Here is a 16850-nt window from a genome sequence, read left to right on the forward strand (position 1 = left end):
TTCGCCCAGATGGATTTTGGTTTCCTCAAATACATTTTGGCAAGCTCCAGTCTGACTTTATGTTTCTGTGTCAGAAGTGGGGTCCTCCGGGGTCTCCTGCCATATTGTTTTATTTCGTTCAGATGTCGACGTATAGTTCGAGCTGACATTGTCGCACCCAGAGTCTGCAGTATATGTTTTAAAGTTGATTGGGGCTGTTTATCCACCATTCAGACTATCCTTCATTGCAGTCTTTTATCAATTTTTCTCTTCTGTCCACGTCCAGGGAGATTAGCTACAGTGTCATGCGTTGTAAACCTCTTGATTATGTTTTTGCACAGTGGACAAAGGAACATGAAGATCTCTGTAGATGGACTTGTAGCCTTGAGATTGTTGATATTTTTCCACAATTTTTGTTCTCAGACAATTATCTGCTCTTCATTCTGTTCTCCATGCTTAGTGTGGCACATTCAGACACACAACAGAAAGGTCGAGTCAACTTTTTTCCATTTTAACTGGCTTTAGGTGTGATTGCTATATTGCCAGCACCTGTTTCTTGCCACAGGTGAGTTCAAACGAGCATCATATGCTTGTAAAAAAAACGATTTACCCACAATTTTGAAAAGGTGCCAATAATTTTGTCGGCCCATATTTGGAGTTCTGTGTGACATGATGTTGGATTTGGCTTTTTTCTCTGTTTCTTTTTTTGTTGTTCCAATGCACATAAAGGAAATAAACATGTATATACCAAAACATTTGTAATTGCAACAATTTTCTGGGAGAAATGGTGCATTTTCTGGGAAAATTCCAGGGTTGCTGATAATGTCAGCCATGACTGTATGTGTTCACATGTTAAACATTTCCTTTCATCCTACACTTACCCAGATCTTTGTAAACACAGAACACACATGAAATGCATGGATTCCAAACAACAATATATGTAGTATTATTTATCCTATACTACTCTAGGCACCCCACACGCAAATAAGGAGCCTCGGCTTGAACTGGGAGAACTTTTTGTCCAAGTAGAACTACGTGAAGGTGGGGAATGGGACAGCAGGCTGCTTGTGCTGATCGACACATTTATAAAAGACGCTGATGGAGAGGTGCGAAGGAATTTAAGGTGAGCTGGGATTGAGTTTTTCGTATGCTACAAGGATTCTAGTGTTAAGGAGGATTCTGCCCAGTGAATACAAAAATCACCACCATATGAATTTTCGGGTATTTTGTGTGGACAGGGATATTTACATACAGTATACAATGTGAAAACGCCAGTACTGTAGGAGAAAAAAGTCAGTTTTCAAATGAATGTGTGTTATAGTGAATGTTGCCTTTATCTAACAATGCCATACTTAACATATGCTTATCAGTGGTAAAGCACTAGATCTAGATCATTCATTTAATACTGTAATTGTGATAGTGTCATGCCAAAACAAAAATAAAGTTGGAGCTATTTGTGGTAAATGAGGCAATGCAGTCTTGAGTGTTTACTTGCAGTGGCTCAGTGTCCGACAGGAAATGTTGGATCTGTAAATAAGAGTAAATGGAATGGCCATGTCCTTTGATCCTTTGGCTGTAAACCTGACAATGAAATCTGCAATTATCCTATTCATTGTTACTTGTTATAATCACCAACAATGATAACAAACATTTATATTCTTATAAGTAATCAAACAGAAAATTAGTTGTTTTTTTGTTTTTTGCAAAGGGCTTTATTCTTTATTTTCCTGCTTGTTTCTTAATCTAATTCAGAACTTTGACTTACAAATATTTATCTATTTGGTGTTAATGTTTGATACTGTATTAGTTGGTTTATTAGTGTAATTTTTAATCTTTACCTATTGTATTTCTTTGAATATTTATGAAACACTTTGAGCAAGGGAAAAATACTACATAAACAAAATGTATTATTAATATTATTATTATTGTATACTGCCAGGAGTTCAGATTTGACTGTTAACATCGAGAGTGTCTGTATGGAGTTTGCATGTTCTCCCCACTTGTGGACCAAGTGCACATAACTGCAGATATCATTTTATAGATGGATATTATAAAAATGTCATTAAGCACTCTCAATTGCCAAAATAAAATTATTCCTGTATGTAAAATTAAATTACTTACTCCATGTTTGGGCTCACAGGGAGCTATCGAGGTTTGCTTAGTAAGAGAAGAGATTTACTCGAGATCTTTCTATAACAGATTTTCAACATTTAATGTAAATAATACGCTTGTAGAAATTAGAACAATCTAGATAAGAACAGGCCATTTAGGCCAACAAAGCTCACCAGTCTTATCCACTTATTTCTTCCAGAAAAAAAAATACAGTCAAGTTTTGAAAGTCCCTAAAGTCTTACTGTCTACAACACTACCTGGTAGCTTATTCCAAGTGTCTATCTTTCTTTGTGTAAAGAAAAACTTCCTAATGTTTGTGCAAACTTTACCCTTAACACTTTCCATCTGTATCCACGTGTTCTTGATGAACTCATTTTAAAATAACAGTATCGATCCACTGTACTAATTCCCTTCATAATTTTAAACACTTTAGTCATGTCACCTCTTAATCTTCTTTTGTTTAAACTGTATATTCTCATCTCTTTTAATCTTTCCTCATAATTCAACCCCTGTAGCCCTGGAATCAGCCTAGTTGCTCTTCTCTGGATCTTTATTAATGCTGCTGTGTCCTTTTTGTAGCCTGGAGACCAAATCTGTACACAGTATTCCAGATGAGACCTCACTAATACATTATACATGTTGAGCATAACCTCCTTGGACTTATACTCCACACATTGTATGATATAACCTAACATTCTGTTTGCCTTCTTAATGGTTTCTGAACACTGTCTGGAAGTAGATAGATTAGAGACGAGTATGACTCCTACATCCTTCTTATAAGGTGTACTCTCGATTTTCTGAGAGTGTGTATTCAAACCTAATATTTTTACTTCCTATGTGTAATACTTTACATTTACTGACATAAAATTTCATCTCCCACAAATCTGCCCAAGCCTATATGCTATCCAAGTCCTTCTGTAATGATGTAACAGATTCCAAATTATCTGCTAATCCACATATCTTGAAATCATCTGCAAACGTGTTACTGATATTCCTATCTAAATCTATACTAAAAAAAAGGCAAAGCCCTCACTGACTCACTCACTCAGTCACTGACTGACTGACTCACTCATCACTAATTCTCCAACTTCCCATGTAGGTGGCAGGCTGAAATTTGGCAGGCTCTTTCCTTAAAGTTTACTTACAAAAGTTGAAAAGGTTTCATTTCGAAATTCTACGCGTAATGGTCATAACTGGAACCTATTTTTTCTCCATATACTGTAATAGACTGCAGCGCGATGGCCGTGGGAGGTGGAGTTGTGTGTCGCGTCATCATGCCTCCCACGTAATCACGTGAACTGACTGTGAAGGCAGTACGTAGAAAACAAGGAGGAGCTCCAAAGAGCGCTGAAGAAAACATGCATTATACAATTGTGAAGTCAGCGAAACAATAAAAAGCGAGCGAGTGACGCATACAAGCATATTCAAAATTGCAGCTACTGCGGAAACAAAGCACAGTGTAAACCGTAAGTTTAAATTAAGTTTATAGACAGGCTGTCGCTGGTGTTTGTCATGCACAGTGATGCATACAAGTATATTCACGAGTGCGGCTACTTCGGAAACAAAGCATGGTGTAAACCTGAAGTTTAAATTAAATTCATAGACAGGCTGCCGCTGGCGTTTGTCATGCCCACTACTAATACGATATTTGCGGGATACAAGTTTACTGAGAGAACGCAGAGTATAAACAAGAGTTTTGATCACTTTGTAACTAAGTTAAAATTGCTGGTGAAGGACTGTGCTTATGCAAATTCCGAGAGACTGTGTTTGGGGGGGATTGACGTCATCATCTCTCCTCCCATTCACTTCATTTCATTCACTTCATTTCGCTCTGAGGTGAACTCCGCAGCTAACGCGGTCTTGCGGAAGCAACTTTGTGACTCTGCCACCAAACACTCACAGAAAAATCCACAAATTAATACACACGCTGTCTCTAGGGTTTCTCCACACTCTGAATCCTCCAGGCACTACTGAGCATAATCTAATTTTGAGGGTTGGGACACCACTAATATTAGTAATAACCTTACAGCCACCGAGACTTTGTAACGGCACGAGACTTCAGGTCACGTGTCTGCAAAAGAACCTAATTGAGGCAACTATTTTTACTGGCAGTTGCTCAGGAGAGAGAGTTTGTATTCCTCGCATCCCCTTGAAGCTTCGATGCATGTGCTCCATAACACGTTAAAGAAAGAATGCATTTAATCACACTTTGCATTCCAAGCAAAGGGGAACTTTTATCAATGCATGATTTCCTGGTACATCGATTAAATTGATGCACACATCAGAGCTACAAAAATGGAAGAGTCTGAAGAAAGTGCATTGCTAGGACTGATCAAAGGCAAATTTCATTTCAAAAGACTACCCGACGGAAGCCTTGATAAAAGCGTGCTTTTGTGCAAACTGTGCAAAAAGGAGTTTGCAGACCACCGAAGCACTTCAACATTACGGTACCATCTAAATGCAAAACATGTTACAGCGAGCACAGAAACTGTGTATGCTGTTAGAACTAGCAGTACGAGTTCGAGTACCAACAAAAGGTGTCGGCAGCCCAAACCTTATGAAATGACTGGCTTCAGGACCAAAATTAGTAAGTCAACATCAGTCAAACATACAAATTCTCTCACAAAATCGATTGCTTTGGACTGTAGACCACTAACAGTGGTGGAAGTTATGGGGTTAGAAAATGTGCTACAATTAGCATCAGGTGATCCAACTTTCCAATTACCGTGCCGAGAGACTATTTCAAGTAAAATTCAACAGCTTTATGACACTGAAAAGCAAGCAAATTTAGATGCATTACAGAAATCAGACTTTGTGGCTCTTACTGGGGATCATTGGACTTCCCTGAACGTTAGTAATTTTACTTACATCTAATTACAAAATGTTCAATGATCACACTGTTTTAGCCTAATGTACAAAATAATTTTGGCTAAGGTTACTCAGAGTTTAAAGGTGAACATGGTCAAATTACCTTTTATGTTTCTGCCTTATTTTTTAAGAAGAAAAACTACACTTTGTTGAAATTTTTCTTATTATTTAAAGACAATACCATTCTGAACATGTGCTTAAAGTACTTACAATACTACATTATTTTTAAGTCTGCCCAATTTTAGCCAGGGATGATATTTTTGTTTCTGTTTTGAATTGAAATGCAGTTTAAATGCATTTTTTTTTTCAGAAATTAAAAGAGCTTGAGTTTACAATATTCATGACCATGTCTATTATTTGATTCTGTCGCCCACAAAAACCCTTTTACATTAAAAAAAAAGAGATTACAGATTGTGAGATTACATGCGATTAATCAAGATTAATTAATTACAAAGCCTCTAATTAATTATATTATTTTTTTTAAATCGAGTCCCACCGCAATATATATATATATATATATATATATATATATATATATATATATATATATATATATATATATACACACACATATACAGGGTGGGCCATTTATATGGATACACCTTAATAAAACAGGAATGGTTGGTGATATTAACTTCCTGTTTGTGGCACATTAGTATATGTGAGGGGGGAAACTTTTTGATGGGTGGTGACCATGGTGGCCATTTTGAAATCGGCCATTTTGAAATCGGCCATTTTGGATCCAACTTTTGTTTGTTCAATAGGAAGAGGGTCATGTGACACATCAAACTTATTGGGAATTTCACAAGAAAAACAATTGGTTTTAACGTAACTTTATTCTTTCATGAGTTATTTACAAGTTTCTCTTTGTTTACAGCCATTGACATGTCGCAGAGGTTAACACGTGAGGAGCGGATAGAAATTGTGTTGATGTCTGGTGAATGCAGTAACCAGGTCATTGCAGCAGATTTCAATGCAAGACACCCTACGAGACCACCCATTTCCCATGCTACAGTTAGCAAACTGCTAATCTATACTAATAAAAGGCAAAGCCCTCACTCACTCACTGACTCATCACTAATTCGCCAACTTCCCGTGTGGGTGGAAGGCTGAAATTTGGCAGGTTCATTCCTTACAGCTTCCTTACAAAAGTTGGGCAGGTTTTATATCGAAATTCTACGCGTAATGGTCATAACTGGAAGCAGTTTTTCTCCATTTACTGTAATGGAGATGAGCTTCAACGGCGTGGGGGCGGAGTTTCGTGTGACATTATCACGCCTCCCACGTAATCACGCAGTACATAGAAAACCAGGAAGACCTCAAAAAGCGCCAAGAAAACATGCATTATATAATTGAGAAGGCAGCTAAACAATAAGAAGCGAGCGAGTGACATATACAACCATATTCATGACTTCTGCTACTTCGGAAACAAAGCACGATGTAAACCTACACTTTAAATTAAGTTCATAGACAGGCTGCGCTGGCGCTTGTAATTTAGTGCCTGCCCATATAAGGCTGTCCGTCAGCGCAATCCAATAGCAAACTGCCACGGGTAAATATTCACGGGTGAAGGACTGTGCTTATGGAGAGGAAGATGAGATGGTCAGGGTGGTGTTTGACACAAACTCAGCGAAACTGCGAGAGAAAGTTTTAAGTGCCAGGACTAAGGTAACATTAAATAAAGCTATGGACATAGCACGAGATGGCACCAGCACAGCTGGGAACCTTCGATGCAAGTACACCGAGTGGCTCACGTGAACTGACGCAGTGCACAGATAAAAAGCAACAGTTCCAAAGAGCGCTGAACAAAAACCGAATTACACAATTGAAAAGGCAGCAAAAAATATGAAGCGTCTGATAAGCATATTCATAAATGCAGCTACTGTGGAAACAAAGCACACGGTGGAAAAAGTCAATGTCCCGCTAAAGGAAGACAGTGTAAAAAACCTGTGCATGCAGTGTGTCAGGTCTCAGATAAAGAAGAAGACGAGCTGTTTATTGATGCAGTAAGAAACGAATCGATGAATGAAACCTGTCATCTTTACAACGATTGACAAACACGGAATGTAACTTGAACACAACACATCCTACAAATACGAACCTGATTAAAAAAAATAATGATAATCAAATCCTTGATGACAGCAACAGCACAGCTGAGAAGCTTCGATGCATGTGCTCCATAACGCGCTAAAAAATAATGCATTTAATCACACTTTGCATTACAAGCAAAGGGGAGCTTTTATCAATGCATGATTTCCTGGTACTGTACACCGATTACATTGATCAGCGCATCCCGATTCATTTTACCCTCGCACCACCTTAGTTTGAGAAGAAGTCTGAAAAATATGAGGTTAACACAGAAAAACATCACCAATTCAAGCTTTATGAATAATTGATTCGCCATCAATAATTGTTTTGGTTTTATAATTTTTCCGCCAATAGCCATGATTAAATGAACAGTAAATAAAGTAAGAGCAAAGCGAGGGTGACTTATTTAGGCAGGCATATATATGACAGCAACACTCATGACAATGTCAATCATGTTACGTTATTATTAAAATGTTTCCTTTTCTTTTTCATTACTTCTTTAACACACTACTTCTCCGCTGCGAGGCGCGGGGATTTTGCTATATATATAATATATGAATGACCTCCAAAGAGCGCTGAGACTTTTGATATCATGAACGTGTCTGCAAAAACTGTGGTCTCCTGCCCAGCAAAAGTCGAGCAGCCAGCGTGCGTGCATAGCCTTAAGTCAAAGTGAGCACTTTTAATTTTTTTCATCCTCCCCCTGCGCTATAGCCCAGACAAGTGCAAACACGGGACCCCTTTTCTACACCACGGAAAAATAATATTAAGGCGATTCACACTTTCTTTTGCACGTATACGATTATGAGGTCCTCACCTCGGATTATGAAGATACGCACACGAGTGGAGGACTGACAGTGCTGATTAATGGCAGGGACGTCTCACCAGTCTACACAAGACCCACCGCGACTGTCCCCAAAAGGCGATCATAACGTCAGCGAACACATCTCTCTATACTATATAAAAGAAAAAGGCAACTTTCCTTTAATTACACCTTTTTTCCTTTTATCCCAAACCAAAGCCTTTCTCTCTTAACACTGCAGAGGACACAAAACTAATTTTCTTTAAATGCCGGTAAGGCACATTACCAGAGGCACAAATTTGAACATTCACATAGAAAATGTAATTTCTATACCACAGCCGTCGTGTAGCGCCTTTCAAAAGGTATCAACTACTGAGAGATGATCCATATACATTTTAGCTGCTGTTAGTTACTTACCTGTTGTGTTACACAGTCTTTAAAATGTAGTTTACCTGAAACCACTCCAGTAGTGCTCAATGTACCTGTACTTCTTAAAACGTTAATGTTTTACTGTTTAATAACTTATAGACTATATTTTATTATATTTCCAGCAATCCAAGCTGTATTTTATTATTTTTCCCTTGCACTCAGTGACCAAAGCTATACACACACATATAGACACATACAAACATACACACAAGTATATATATATATATATATATATATATATATATATACACACACACATACATACACACATATATATAATTTGTGTGTGTGTATGTATGTGTGTGTGTATATATGATGTAGATAGGTATATGTATATATATATATATATATATATATATATATATATGTGTATATGTATATAGATATGTAGATATGAAGATATGTATGTGTATATATATATATGTGTGTGTGTGTGTGTGTGTGTGTGTATATATATATGACAGCAGCAATCCAAGCTGTGAGAAAACACTAAAAAGGAGGCGTGTCAGGCGTTGTGGTACATTTTCTGATGCAGCTAGATCTAAAAAACTTTGTGACGCTGCGCCAAATACACAAAACAATTACTTTGACAATCATGTTACATTATTTTTAAAATGTTTCCTTTTCTTTTCATAACACATGACATTGCTACTGGCATGACATTGCTATATATATATATATATATATATATATATATATATATATATATATATATATATATATATATATATATATATATATATATATATATATATATATATATATCACACACTCATAACAGTGACAAAACAATTACATTGACAATCATGTTACGTTATTTTCAAAATGTTTCCTTTTCTTTCTCTTTCCTTCTTTAACACACTACTTCTCCGCTGCCAAGCGGTATATATATATATATATATATAGATAGAGATATATATATATATATAGATAGATTTGAGAACAACATATATATATATAGATATATATATATATAGATAGATATGAGAACAACATATATATATATAGATAGATAGATAGATGTGAGAACAACACTCATATCAATGACAAAACAATTACATTAACAATCAAGTTACGTTGTTTTTCAAATTTTTCCTTTTCTTTTCGACCTTCTTTAACACACTACTTCTCCGCTGCGAAGCGCGGGTATTCTGCTAGTATATACTGTATATATATGCCAGCAACACTCATGACAATGACAAAGCAATTACATTGTCAATCATGTTACGTTATTATTAAAATGTTTCCTTTTCTTTTTCATTACTTCTTTAACACACTACTTCTCTGCTGCGAAGCGCGGGTATTTTGCTAGTCATTTATATATATTAAAAGAAGCAGCAGCCGTAGCACTGAACCCTGTAGAACACCACTCTTAACATCGGCCAATTCTGATGAGGTTCCTCGCACCATCACCCTCTCCTTCCTGTGTCTGAGCCAATTCTGCACCCATAATAATAATCTAAGAACATAAACCTGAACTCCCACTTCTTTTAGGTTGATGCCCAACCTCTCATGTAGCACCTTATCAAATATATGCTTCTAGTCCCCAATTAAACAATTCATTTTTTTGGAATTAAAAAATAGGTATTTATTGGGGGAAAAATGAGTTGAATAAAATACGGACCTATTATGCAATTGGTTATAATGAAGCTGTAGATATCATTTTCCATTAACTATGGTTAATTAATGTATAAACTTCTCACAAAATACTGTATAAGGCAACTGTATGACCTGCAACACATCCTGAAGCCATGGATTCTCATTTCAACCAATTTCTTAAACATAGTTGTGACCAAAGTACATTATATAGAATATGTATGGTCAAATCTGATTATAGTTATAAACCCAATCATAAAAGATGTGTATATTTACATAAATAAAGCATTGCATGTTCCTATTGTAATTAAATTTCCTAAAATGAGCTATTTGGTTACCAACAAATAAAATATTGTATTTGAAATTAGTCTTTATGTTAGACATTACTATTACATATGCTCAAAGAATGTGCAGTATTTTGATGTTGTCTGTATACTTCATTAACAATAAATAAAAAAATTAAATGCAAAGCATCAGAACATACCTTTGATAATTTTCAGTTCTTTCCAACAACGGGGGTAAATGACTGACTACATCAGTTAAATCATCAGAAGAGAGTGACAGTTGTATTAAACTGCAGAGGATCTCAAATTTTAATGCCAGGTTATCTGGTGCAATGTCAGACAAAGCAGTGGATAACAGTCTTTCCAGAAAAGCTTCTTTTAGATTAGCTAGCACCAATGAAGATACTAAAAAAATGAAGCATGTTACGATGAAGAAAATAAACATATCCCGCTGAAATTAACAAATTTAAGCACAAATATCACATAATTAATTTTTCATAACATTGAGAGTTCTGTTTAACACATACTGCCACAATAAGTAATAAATAACAATAACTCATTCATTTTTGTAACACAGTTTTTACATTTCAGGGATTCAAGAAGCTGACATTTAATCTTGAAATATCAAAGGCAACAGATGAATTAATCCATAAAATCCTCTGTCCCATACACACCCACATTTACAACTCAGCCCAATTTGAAGAAACAAGTTCACCTAATATTGCAAATATGTTTTACTTTAGAAAGCTGCAAAAACAAAAAGATAACATACAAACTCCACACAAACACTGAATGAGACTTGAATCCGTGTCCCTGGACATTTCTGGCTGCAGTAGTAACCAATGTATAACCTTTAATAATGTGTAAAAATGAATGGCTACAAATTAAAAAACAAAATTAACTTGTATTTAAAAATATACAAATGTAAAATTATCTTCATATACTCACAAGATTGCAACTGAATATTAGCTTCTTGGTTTAGATGCTTTAGATATCCATTGATAAGCGACAGAAATAAATCACCATTCATTTTAAGGACTTTCTTGCTTTGAGGTTCCAAGCACCACAGCTCAAACTGTAAAAGATGAACTCTGCAATGCTGAATTAGGAAAGCTGCAATTGACAGACTTATATTTGTCATCCGTTTAAGGCAAAAAACAAGCACATTTGTTTGAATGAACTGAGCAAAGAGAGGTTCTTTCTGTAAGGTATGAAGTATAACCTTTTCCAAATCCTCACTAGCACCAGATAGCATCAAATGTCCAACACCCCTCAAATGTTCGATGGATAAAACCAAGTTTCCTTTGTCATTTGTCTGCATGTTATTTTCTCTTAAAATCAGAACTAATATATGACCAAGTGTGCCAAGTTTCTTAATGGCTCCTGTTTTTTTATCATTTTCGCAGTTAATAGTCAAAATTTGTTTGGGAAGGTTCAATAATGCAGAAACAACTTTTCTAAGTTCAATAACATCCATAAAAGAATGGAGTTCCTCGAGAGCTTGCAGCGAAAATGTTTTTTCTGTTTCCTGTGAACAATTCTTCTTTAAATGCTTAATTTCATGTAAAACACTATTTGTTATTGTATTCATGAATTTTGAAATTATTTGAAGACAATCTAGTTTTTTTAACTTAGGTGCTCCAAGTTTTAGTAAGTGCAGGATGCCACGGTTCATTTCTGCTCCAATCACTTTGAAGCTGTCATCTTTCAGACAGATGTGTGAGAAGGTTTGCAAATCTTGAGCCAAAAACCACTGCTCCATAACAGGATGTTTAAAAATTTCTTCCAGGACATTTATAGCCACCTAGAAATAGAGAAATATACTTCTTAAAAGACAAAAAGGTCAACCATATCTATCTACATACATATACATTAAAACCAAGCACACCATTGTTTTTTTTGTGAAATTCCCAATAAGTTTGATTTGTCACATGACCCTCTTCCTATTGAAAAAACAAAAGTTGGATCCAAAATGGCCGACTTCAAAATGGCACCATGGTCACCACCCATCTTGAAAAGTTTTCCCCCTCACATATACTAATGAGCCACAAACAAGAAGTTAATATCACCAACCATTCCCATTTTATTAAGGTGTATCCATATACATGGCCCACCCTGTATAAAGTCAAAACTTGAATATATAAAGTCAGCGCTGGAATATATAAATTCAAAACTTGAATATATAAAGTCAGCGTCAGAATATATAAAGTCAAAACGTGAATAAAGTCAGCGTCGGTATATAAAAAGTCAAACTTGTTTCTGAATATATAAAGTCAAAAGTTGAATATATAAAGTCATCGCTGGAGTATATAAAGTAAGCGCTGGAATATACAAAGTGAAAACTTCAATATATAAAGTCAGCGTTGGAATAAACAAAGTCAGAGCTGGAATATCCATCCATTTCCCAACCCGTTGAATCCGACCACAGGGTATTTTTTCATACTTCTTCTCAAACCAAGGGGGTGCAAGGGTAAAATGAATCGGGAAGCGCTGATCAATGTAATTGGTGTACCAGGAAATCATATATTGACAGAAGTTCCCCTTTGCTTGAAATTGAAAGTATGATTAAATGCATTATTTTTTAACGCGTTATGGAGCACATGAATCGAAGCTTCTCAGCTGTGGTTGTGCTAAGAAAAGGAAACATTTTAAAAATAACGTAACACGATTGTCAATCTAACCTTTTGTAAGTAGTGCCTGGAGGATTCAGTGTGGAGAAATTCTAAAGACAGCGTGTATTAACTTGTGGATTTTTCTGTGAGTATTTGGTAGCAGAGTAACAAAGTCACTTCTGTAAGACTGCGTTAGCTGTGGAGCTCAGCTCAGACCGAAATGAGGTGAATGGTAGGGGAGATGATGACGTGGCACCCCCACCCGCCTTAACTGTCAATCCCCCACAAACACAGTCTCTCGGAATTTGCATAAGCACAGCCCTTCACCTGCAATTTTAACTTAGTTACAAAGTGATCAAAACTCGCTTATATCCTGTGTCCTCTCATTAAACTTGTATCCCGCATTACCCGTGGGCATGACAAATGCCAGCGGCAGGGTTTCTATGAACTTAATTTAAACTTTAGGTTTACACCGTGCTTTGTTTCCGAAGTAGCAGCACTCATGAATATGGTTGTATATGTCACTCGCTCGCTTCTTATTGTTTCGCTGCCTTCTCAATTATATAATGCATATTTTCTTCAGCACTTTTTGGAGCTCTTCCTGGTTTTCTACGTAGTGCGTTGACAGTCAGTTCACGTAATTACGCGGGAGGCGTGATGATGTCACATGAATCTCCCCCCCCCACGGCTTTCGAGCTCAACTCCATTACAGTATATGGAGAAAAATAGCTTCCAGTTATGACCATTACGCGTAGAATTTCGAAATGAAACCTGCCCAACTTTTGTAAGGAAGCTGTATGGAATGAGCCTGCCAAATTTCAGCCTTCTGCCTACACGGGAAGTTGGAGAATTAGTGATGAGTCAGTGAGTGAGTGAGTGAGTCAGTGAGGGCTTTGCCTTTAATTAGTAAAGATATATACACACACACATATATATATACTAGCAAAATACCCGCGCTTCGCAGCGGCGAAGTACTGCATTAAAATTTTTATTAAGAAGAAAATTAAACCTTTTTAACTGAGGGAAAATATGCCAATAATTATTTGTTAAGGATCTCTTTGTATACCATGTTGTCAGTTCGGCCCTCTGGTTGTAACATGACCAAGCTGTGCGCTGAGCTTACTCTTGAGCATGTAACTTACAGTTGGCCATGTGAACAGTAATCTTGTCTCAAATGTCACAGCTTGGATTGCTGCTGTCATAATCGGTTTGAGTTTCATGGTTTGTTTCAATTACGACAGTATTTGCAGGATTTGTTGTGTTGAAGTGACATTTGGCATCTGTCAAGCGTTGTAAGCACACAACCGGTTTCATTGATAAAATCACATCCAGCTTTTGAGAGTTTAAACATTCATAAACATCAAAGTGTCCACTACTGAAATCGTCACCTGTGAATCTAAGATGTTTAAGAGGCATTGGCGGTTGTCGAAAGGTGTAAACTATTTGGCCATTTCGGTACACTTGAAAGCGACAACCGAACAATTCAGTGGCAGCCATCAACTCACATGCAGAACCATAGGTGAAGGGCTTAAGCATTTCACTCTTCTAGTGCTCCTGTGTAGAATAATTATCTCCTGTACCGTCATCAGTCCACACCTTGAACCTGTCCCAGTCATTCAATACATAAGACAGAATCTTCCTCCGGATATCAAGAGTGAGCCTGATATGGCCGTGCAATATGTAACAAAGAGAATGGAAAAGGTAGGTGGTATCTCCGGCAGGAAACCACTCGTAAGTGACAGTTCTTTGATCGATAGTGATCATCTCGATAGACATGTTAATGGGGGTTGGAATGATAAAGGAAATGGGTACCTGAGCAATGTAAAGTAATTGTAAAATACCTATACAATACCTATAATTGTAATAAACAAACAATAAAACAGCGGAGAAGCCGTGGATTAAACAAATTAGGCTGTAGTTATCAGTAGGGAGACGTGAATCCCGTGGCGAAGCAAGGAAGGGAATGTAGAGACCGGAGCGACGGAAAGTCTTATATAGGCAGGCAGCCAGCCAACAACGTGGGAGGCGTTGGGATGGGGACAACGCCACCTCACGCGTGACCGAGGTGCAGGCTATGGACGTATATATGTACGTAAGTAGGATTCAGTTAGCGTTGGGAACCCGTGTACCAAATTTCTTGAAGATGGGCCCATAAGTAACAAAGACTGTTGAAAAGTTCAATATGGCGGCCGACAGTGGCATCATACCACCGAAATAAGTACGTACATTGGTTTCAGTTAGTGCAGGAAGCCGCCTACCAAATTTCGAGAAGATGGGGCCATAAATAAGAAAGTTCAACATGGCAGACGTTGTTGACCGTTATGACCATTATGCATAGAATTTCGAAATGAAACCTGCTTAACTTTTGTAAGTAAGCTGTAAGGAATGAGCCTGCCAAATTTCAGCCTTCTACCTACATGGGAAGTTGGAGAATTAGTGATGTTGGAAAGTTCAATATGGCGGCTGACAGTGGCGTCATACCACCAAAATAAGTATGTGCATTGGTTTCGGTTAGCTCAGGGAAGCCACCTACCAAATTTCGTGAAGATGGGGCCGTAAATAAGAAAGTTCAACATGGCGGACGTTGTTGACCATTATGACCGTTACGCGTAGAATTTCGAAATGAAACCTGCTTAACTGTTGTAAGTAAGCTGTAAGGAATGAGCCTGCCAAATTTCAGCCTTCTACCTACACGGGAAGTTGGAGAATTAGTGACGTTGGAAAGTTCAATATGGCGGCCGACAGTGGTGTCATACTAACGAAATAAGTACAGACATCGGTTTCCGTTAAAAGTTCAATATGGCGGCCGACAGTGGCATCATACCACCGAAATAAGTACCAAATTTCAGCCTTCTACCTACAAGGGAAGTTGAAAGTTTATTATGGTGGCTGACAGTGGCGCATACCACCAAATAAGTATGTACATTGGTTTCGTTAGCGCAGGGAAGCCGCTACCAAATTTCGTGAAGATGGGGCCGTGAATAAGAAAGTTCAATATGGCGGACGTTGTTGACCGCTATGACCGTTACGCGTAGAATTTCAAAATGAAACCTGCTTAACTTTTGTAAGTAAGCTGTAAGGAATGGGCCTGCCAAATTTCAGCCTTCTACCTACATGGGAAGTTGGAGAATTAGTGACGTTTGGAAAATTCAATATGGCGGCTGACAGTGGCATCATACCACCGAAATAAGTACGCACATCGGTTTTGGTTAGCGCAGGGAAGCCACCTACCAAATTTCGTGAAGATGGGGTCAGCCTTCTACCTACACGGGAAGTTTGAAAATTGGTGACGTTTGGAAAGTTCAATATGGCGGCCGACAGTGGCGTCATACCATTGAAATAAGTAAGTACATCTGTTTCGGTTAGCGCAGGGAAGATGCCTACCAAATTTCGTGAAGATGGGGCCATAAATAAGAAAGTTCAACATGGCGGACGTTGTCGAACGTTATCGACCGTTATGCGAAGAATTTCGAAATGAAACCTGCTTAACTTTTGTAAGTAAGCTGTAAGGAATAAGTCTGCCAAATTTCAGCTTTCTACCTACATGGGAAGTTGGAGAATTAGTGATGAGTCAGTGAGTGAGTGAGTGAGGGCTTTGCCTTTTATTATTATAGATATATATATATATATATATATATATATATATATATATATATATATATACACTCAGCAAAAAAAGAAACGCCCCTTTTTCAGGACTGTGTATTTCAACAATAATGTTTTAAAAATCCAAATAACTTTACAGATCTTCATTGTAAAGGGTTTAAACAATGTTTTCCATGCATGTTCAATTAACCATAATCAATTAATTAACATGCACCTGTGGAATGTCGTCGCTAAGACCTTAACTGCTTACAGAAAGTAGGCATTTAAGGTCATAGTTCTAAAAATGCAGGACATTAAAGAGACTTGTCTACCGACTGTGAAAAACACCCAAAGAAAGATGCCCAGGGTCCCTGCTCATCTGCGTGAACGCATTAGGCATGCTGCAGGAGGCATGAGGACTGCTGATGTGGCTAGGGCAATAAATTGCCATGTCCGACTGTGAGACGCCTAAGACGGCGCTACAGGGAGACAGGA

The 16850-nt window shown here is 37.4% G+C and overlaps 1 protein-coding gene across 1 annotated transcript in view; it reads right to left on the bottom strand.

The window, feature by feature from the left end:
- The window catches only part of urb1 (URB1 ribosome biogenesis homolog), a 323342-nt gene that overhangs the window by 115083 nt on the left and 191409 nt on the right, over window positions 1–16850 (bottom strand). Inside the window, exons 22-23 of the mRNA XM_039744916.1 lie at window positions 11107–11962; window positions 10359–10563 (exon numbers count right to left, since the gene is read on the bottom strand). Coding sequence (XP_039600850.1) covers window positions 10359–10563; window positions 11107–11962 — 1061 coding nt within the window. The remainder of the gene's footprint in view (window positions 1–10358; window positions 10564–11106; window positions 11963–16850) is intronic.

The sequence above is a fragment of the Polypterus senegalus genome, chromosome 2, assembly GCF_016835505.1.
Source record: "Polypterus senegalus isolate Bchr_013 chromosome 2, ASM1683550v1, whole genome shotgun sequence".
Classification (NCBI taxonomy): domain Eukaryota; kingdom Metazoa; phylum Chordata; class Cladistia; order Polypteriformes; family Polypteridae; genus Polypterus; species Polypterus senegalus.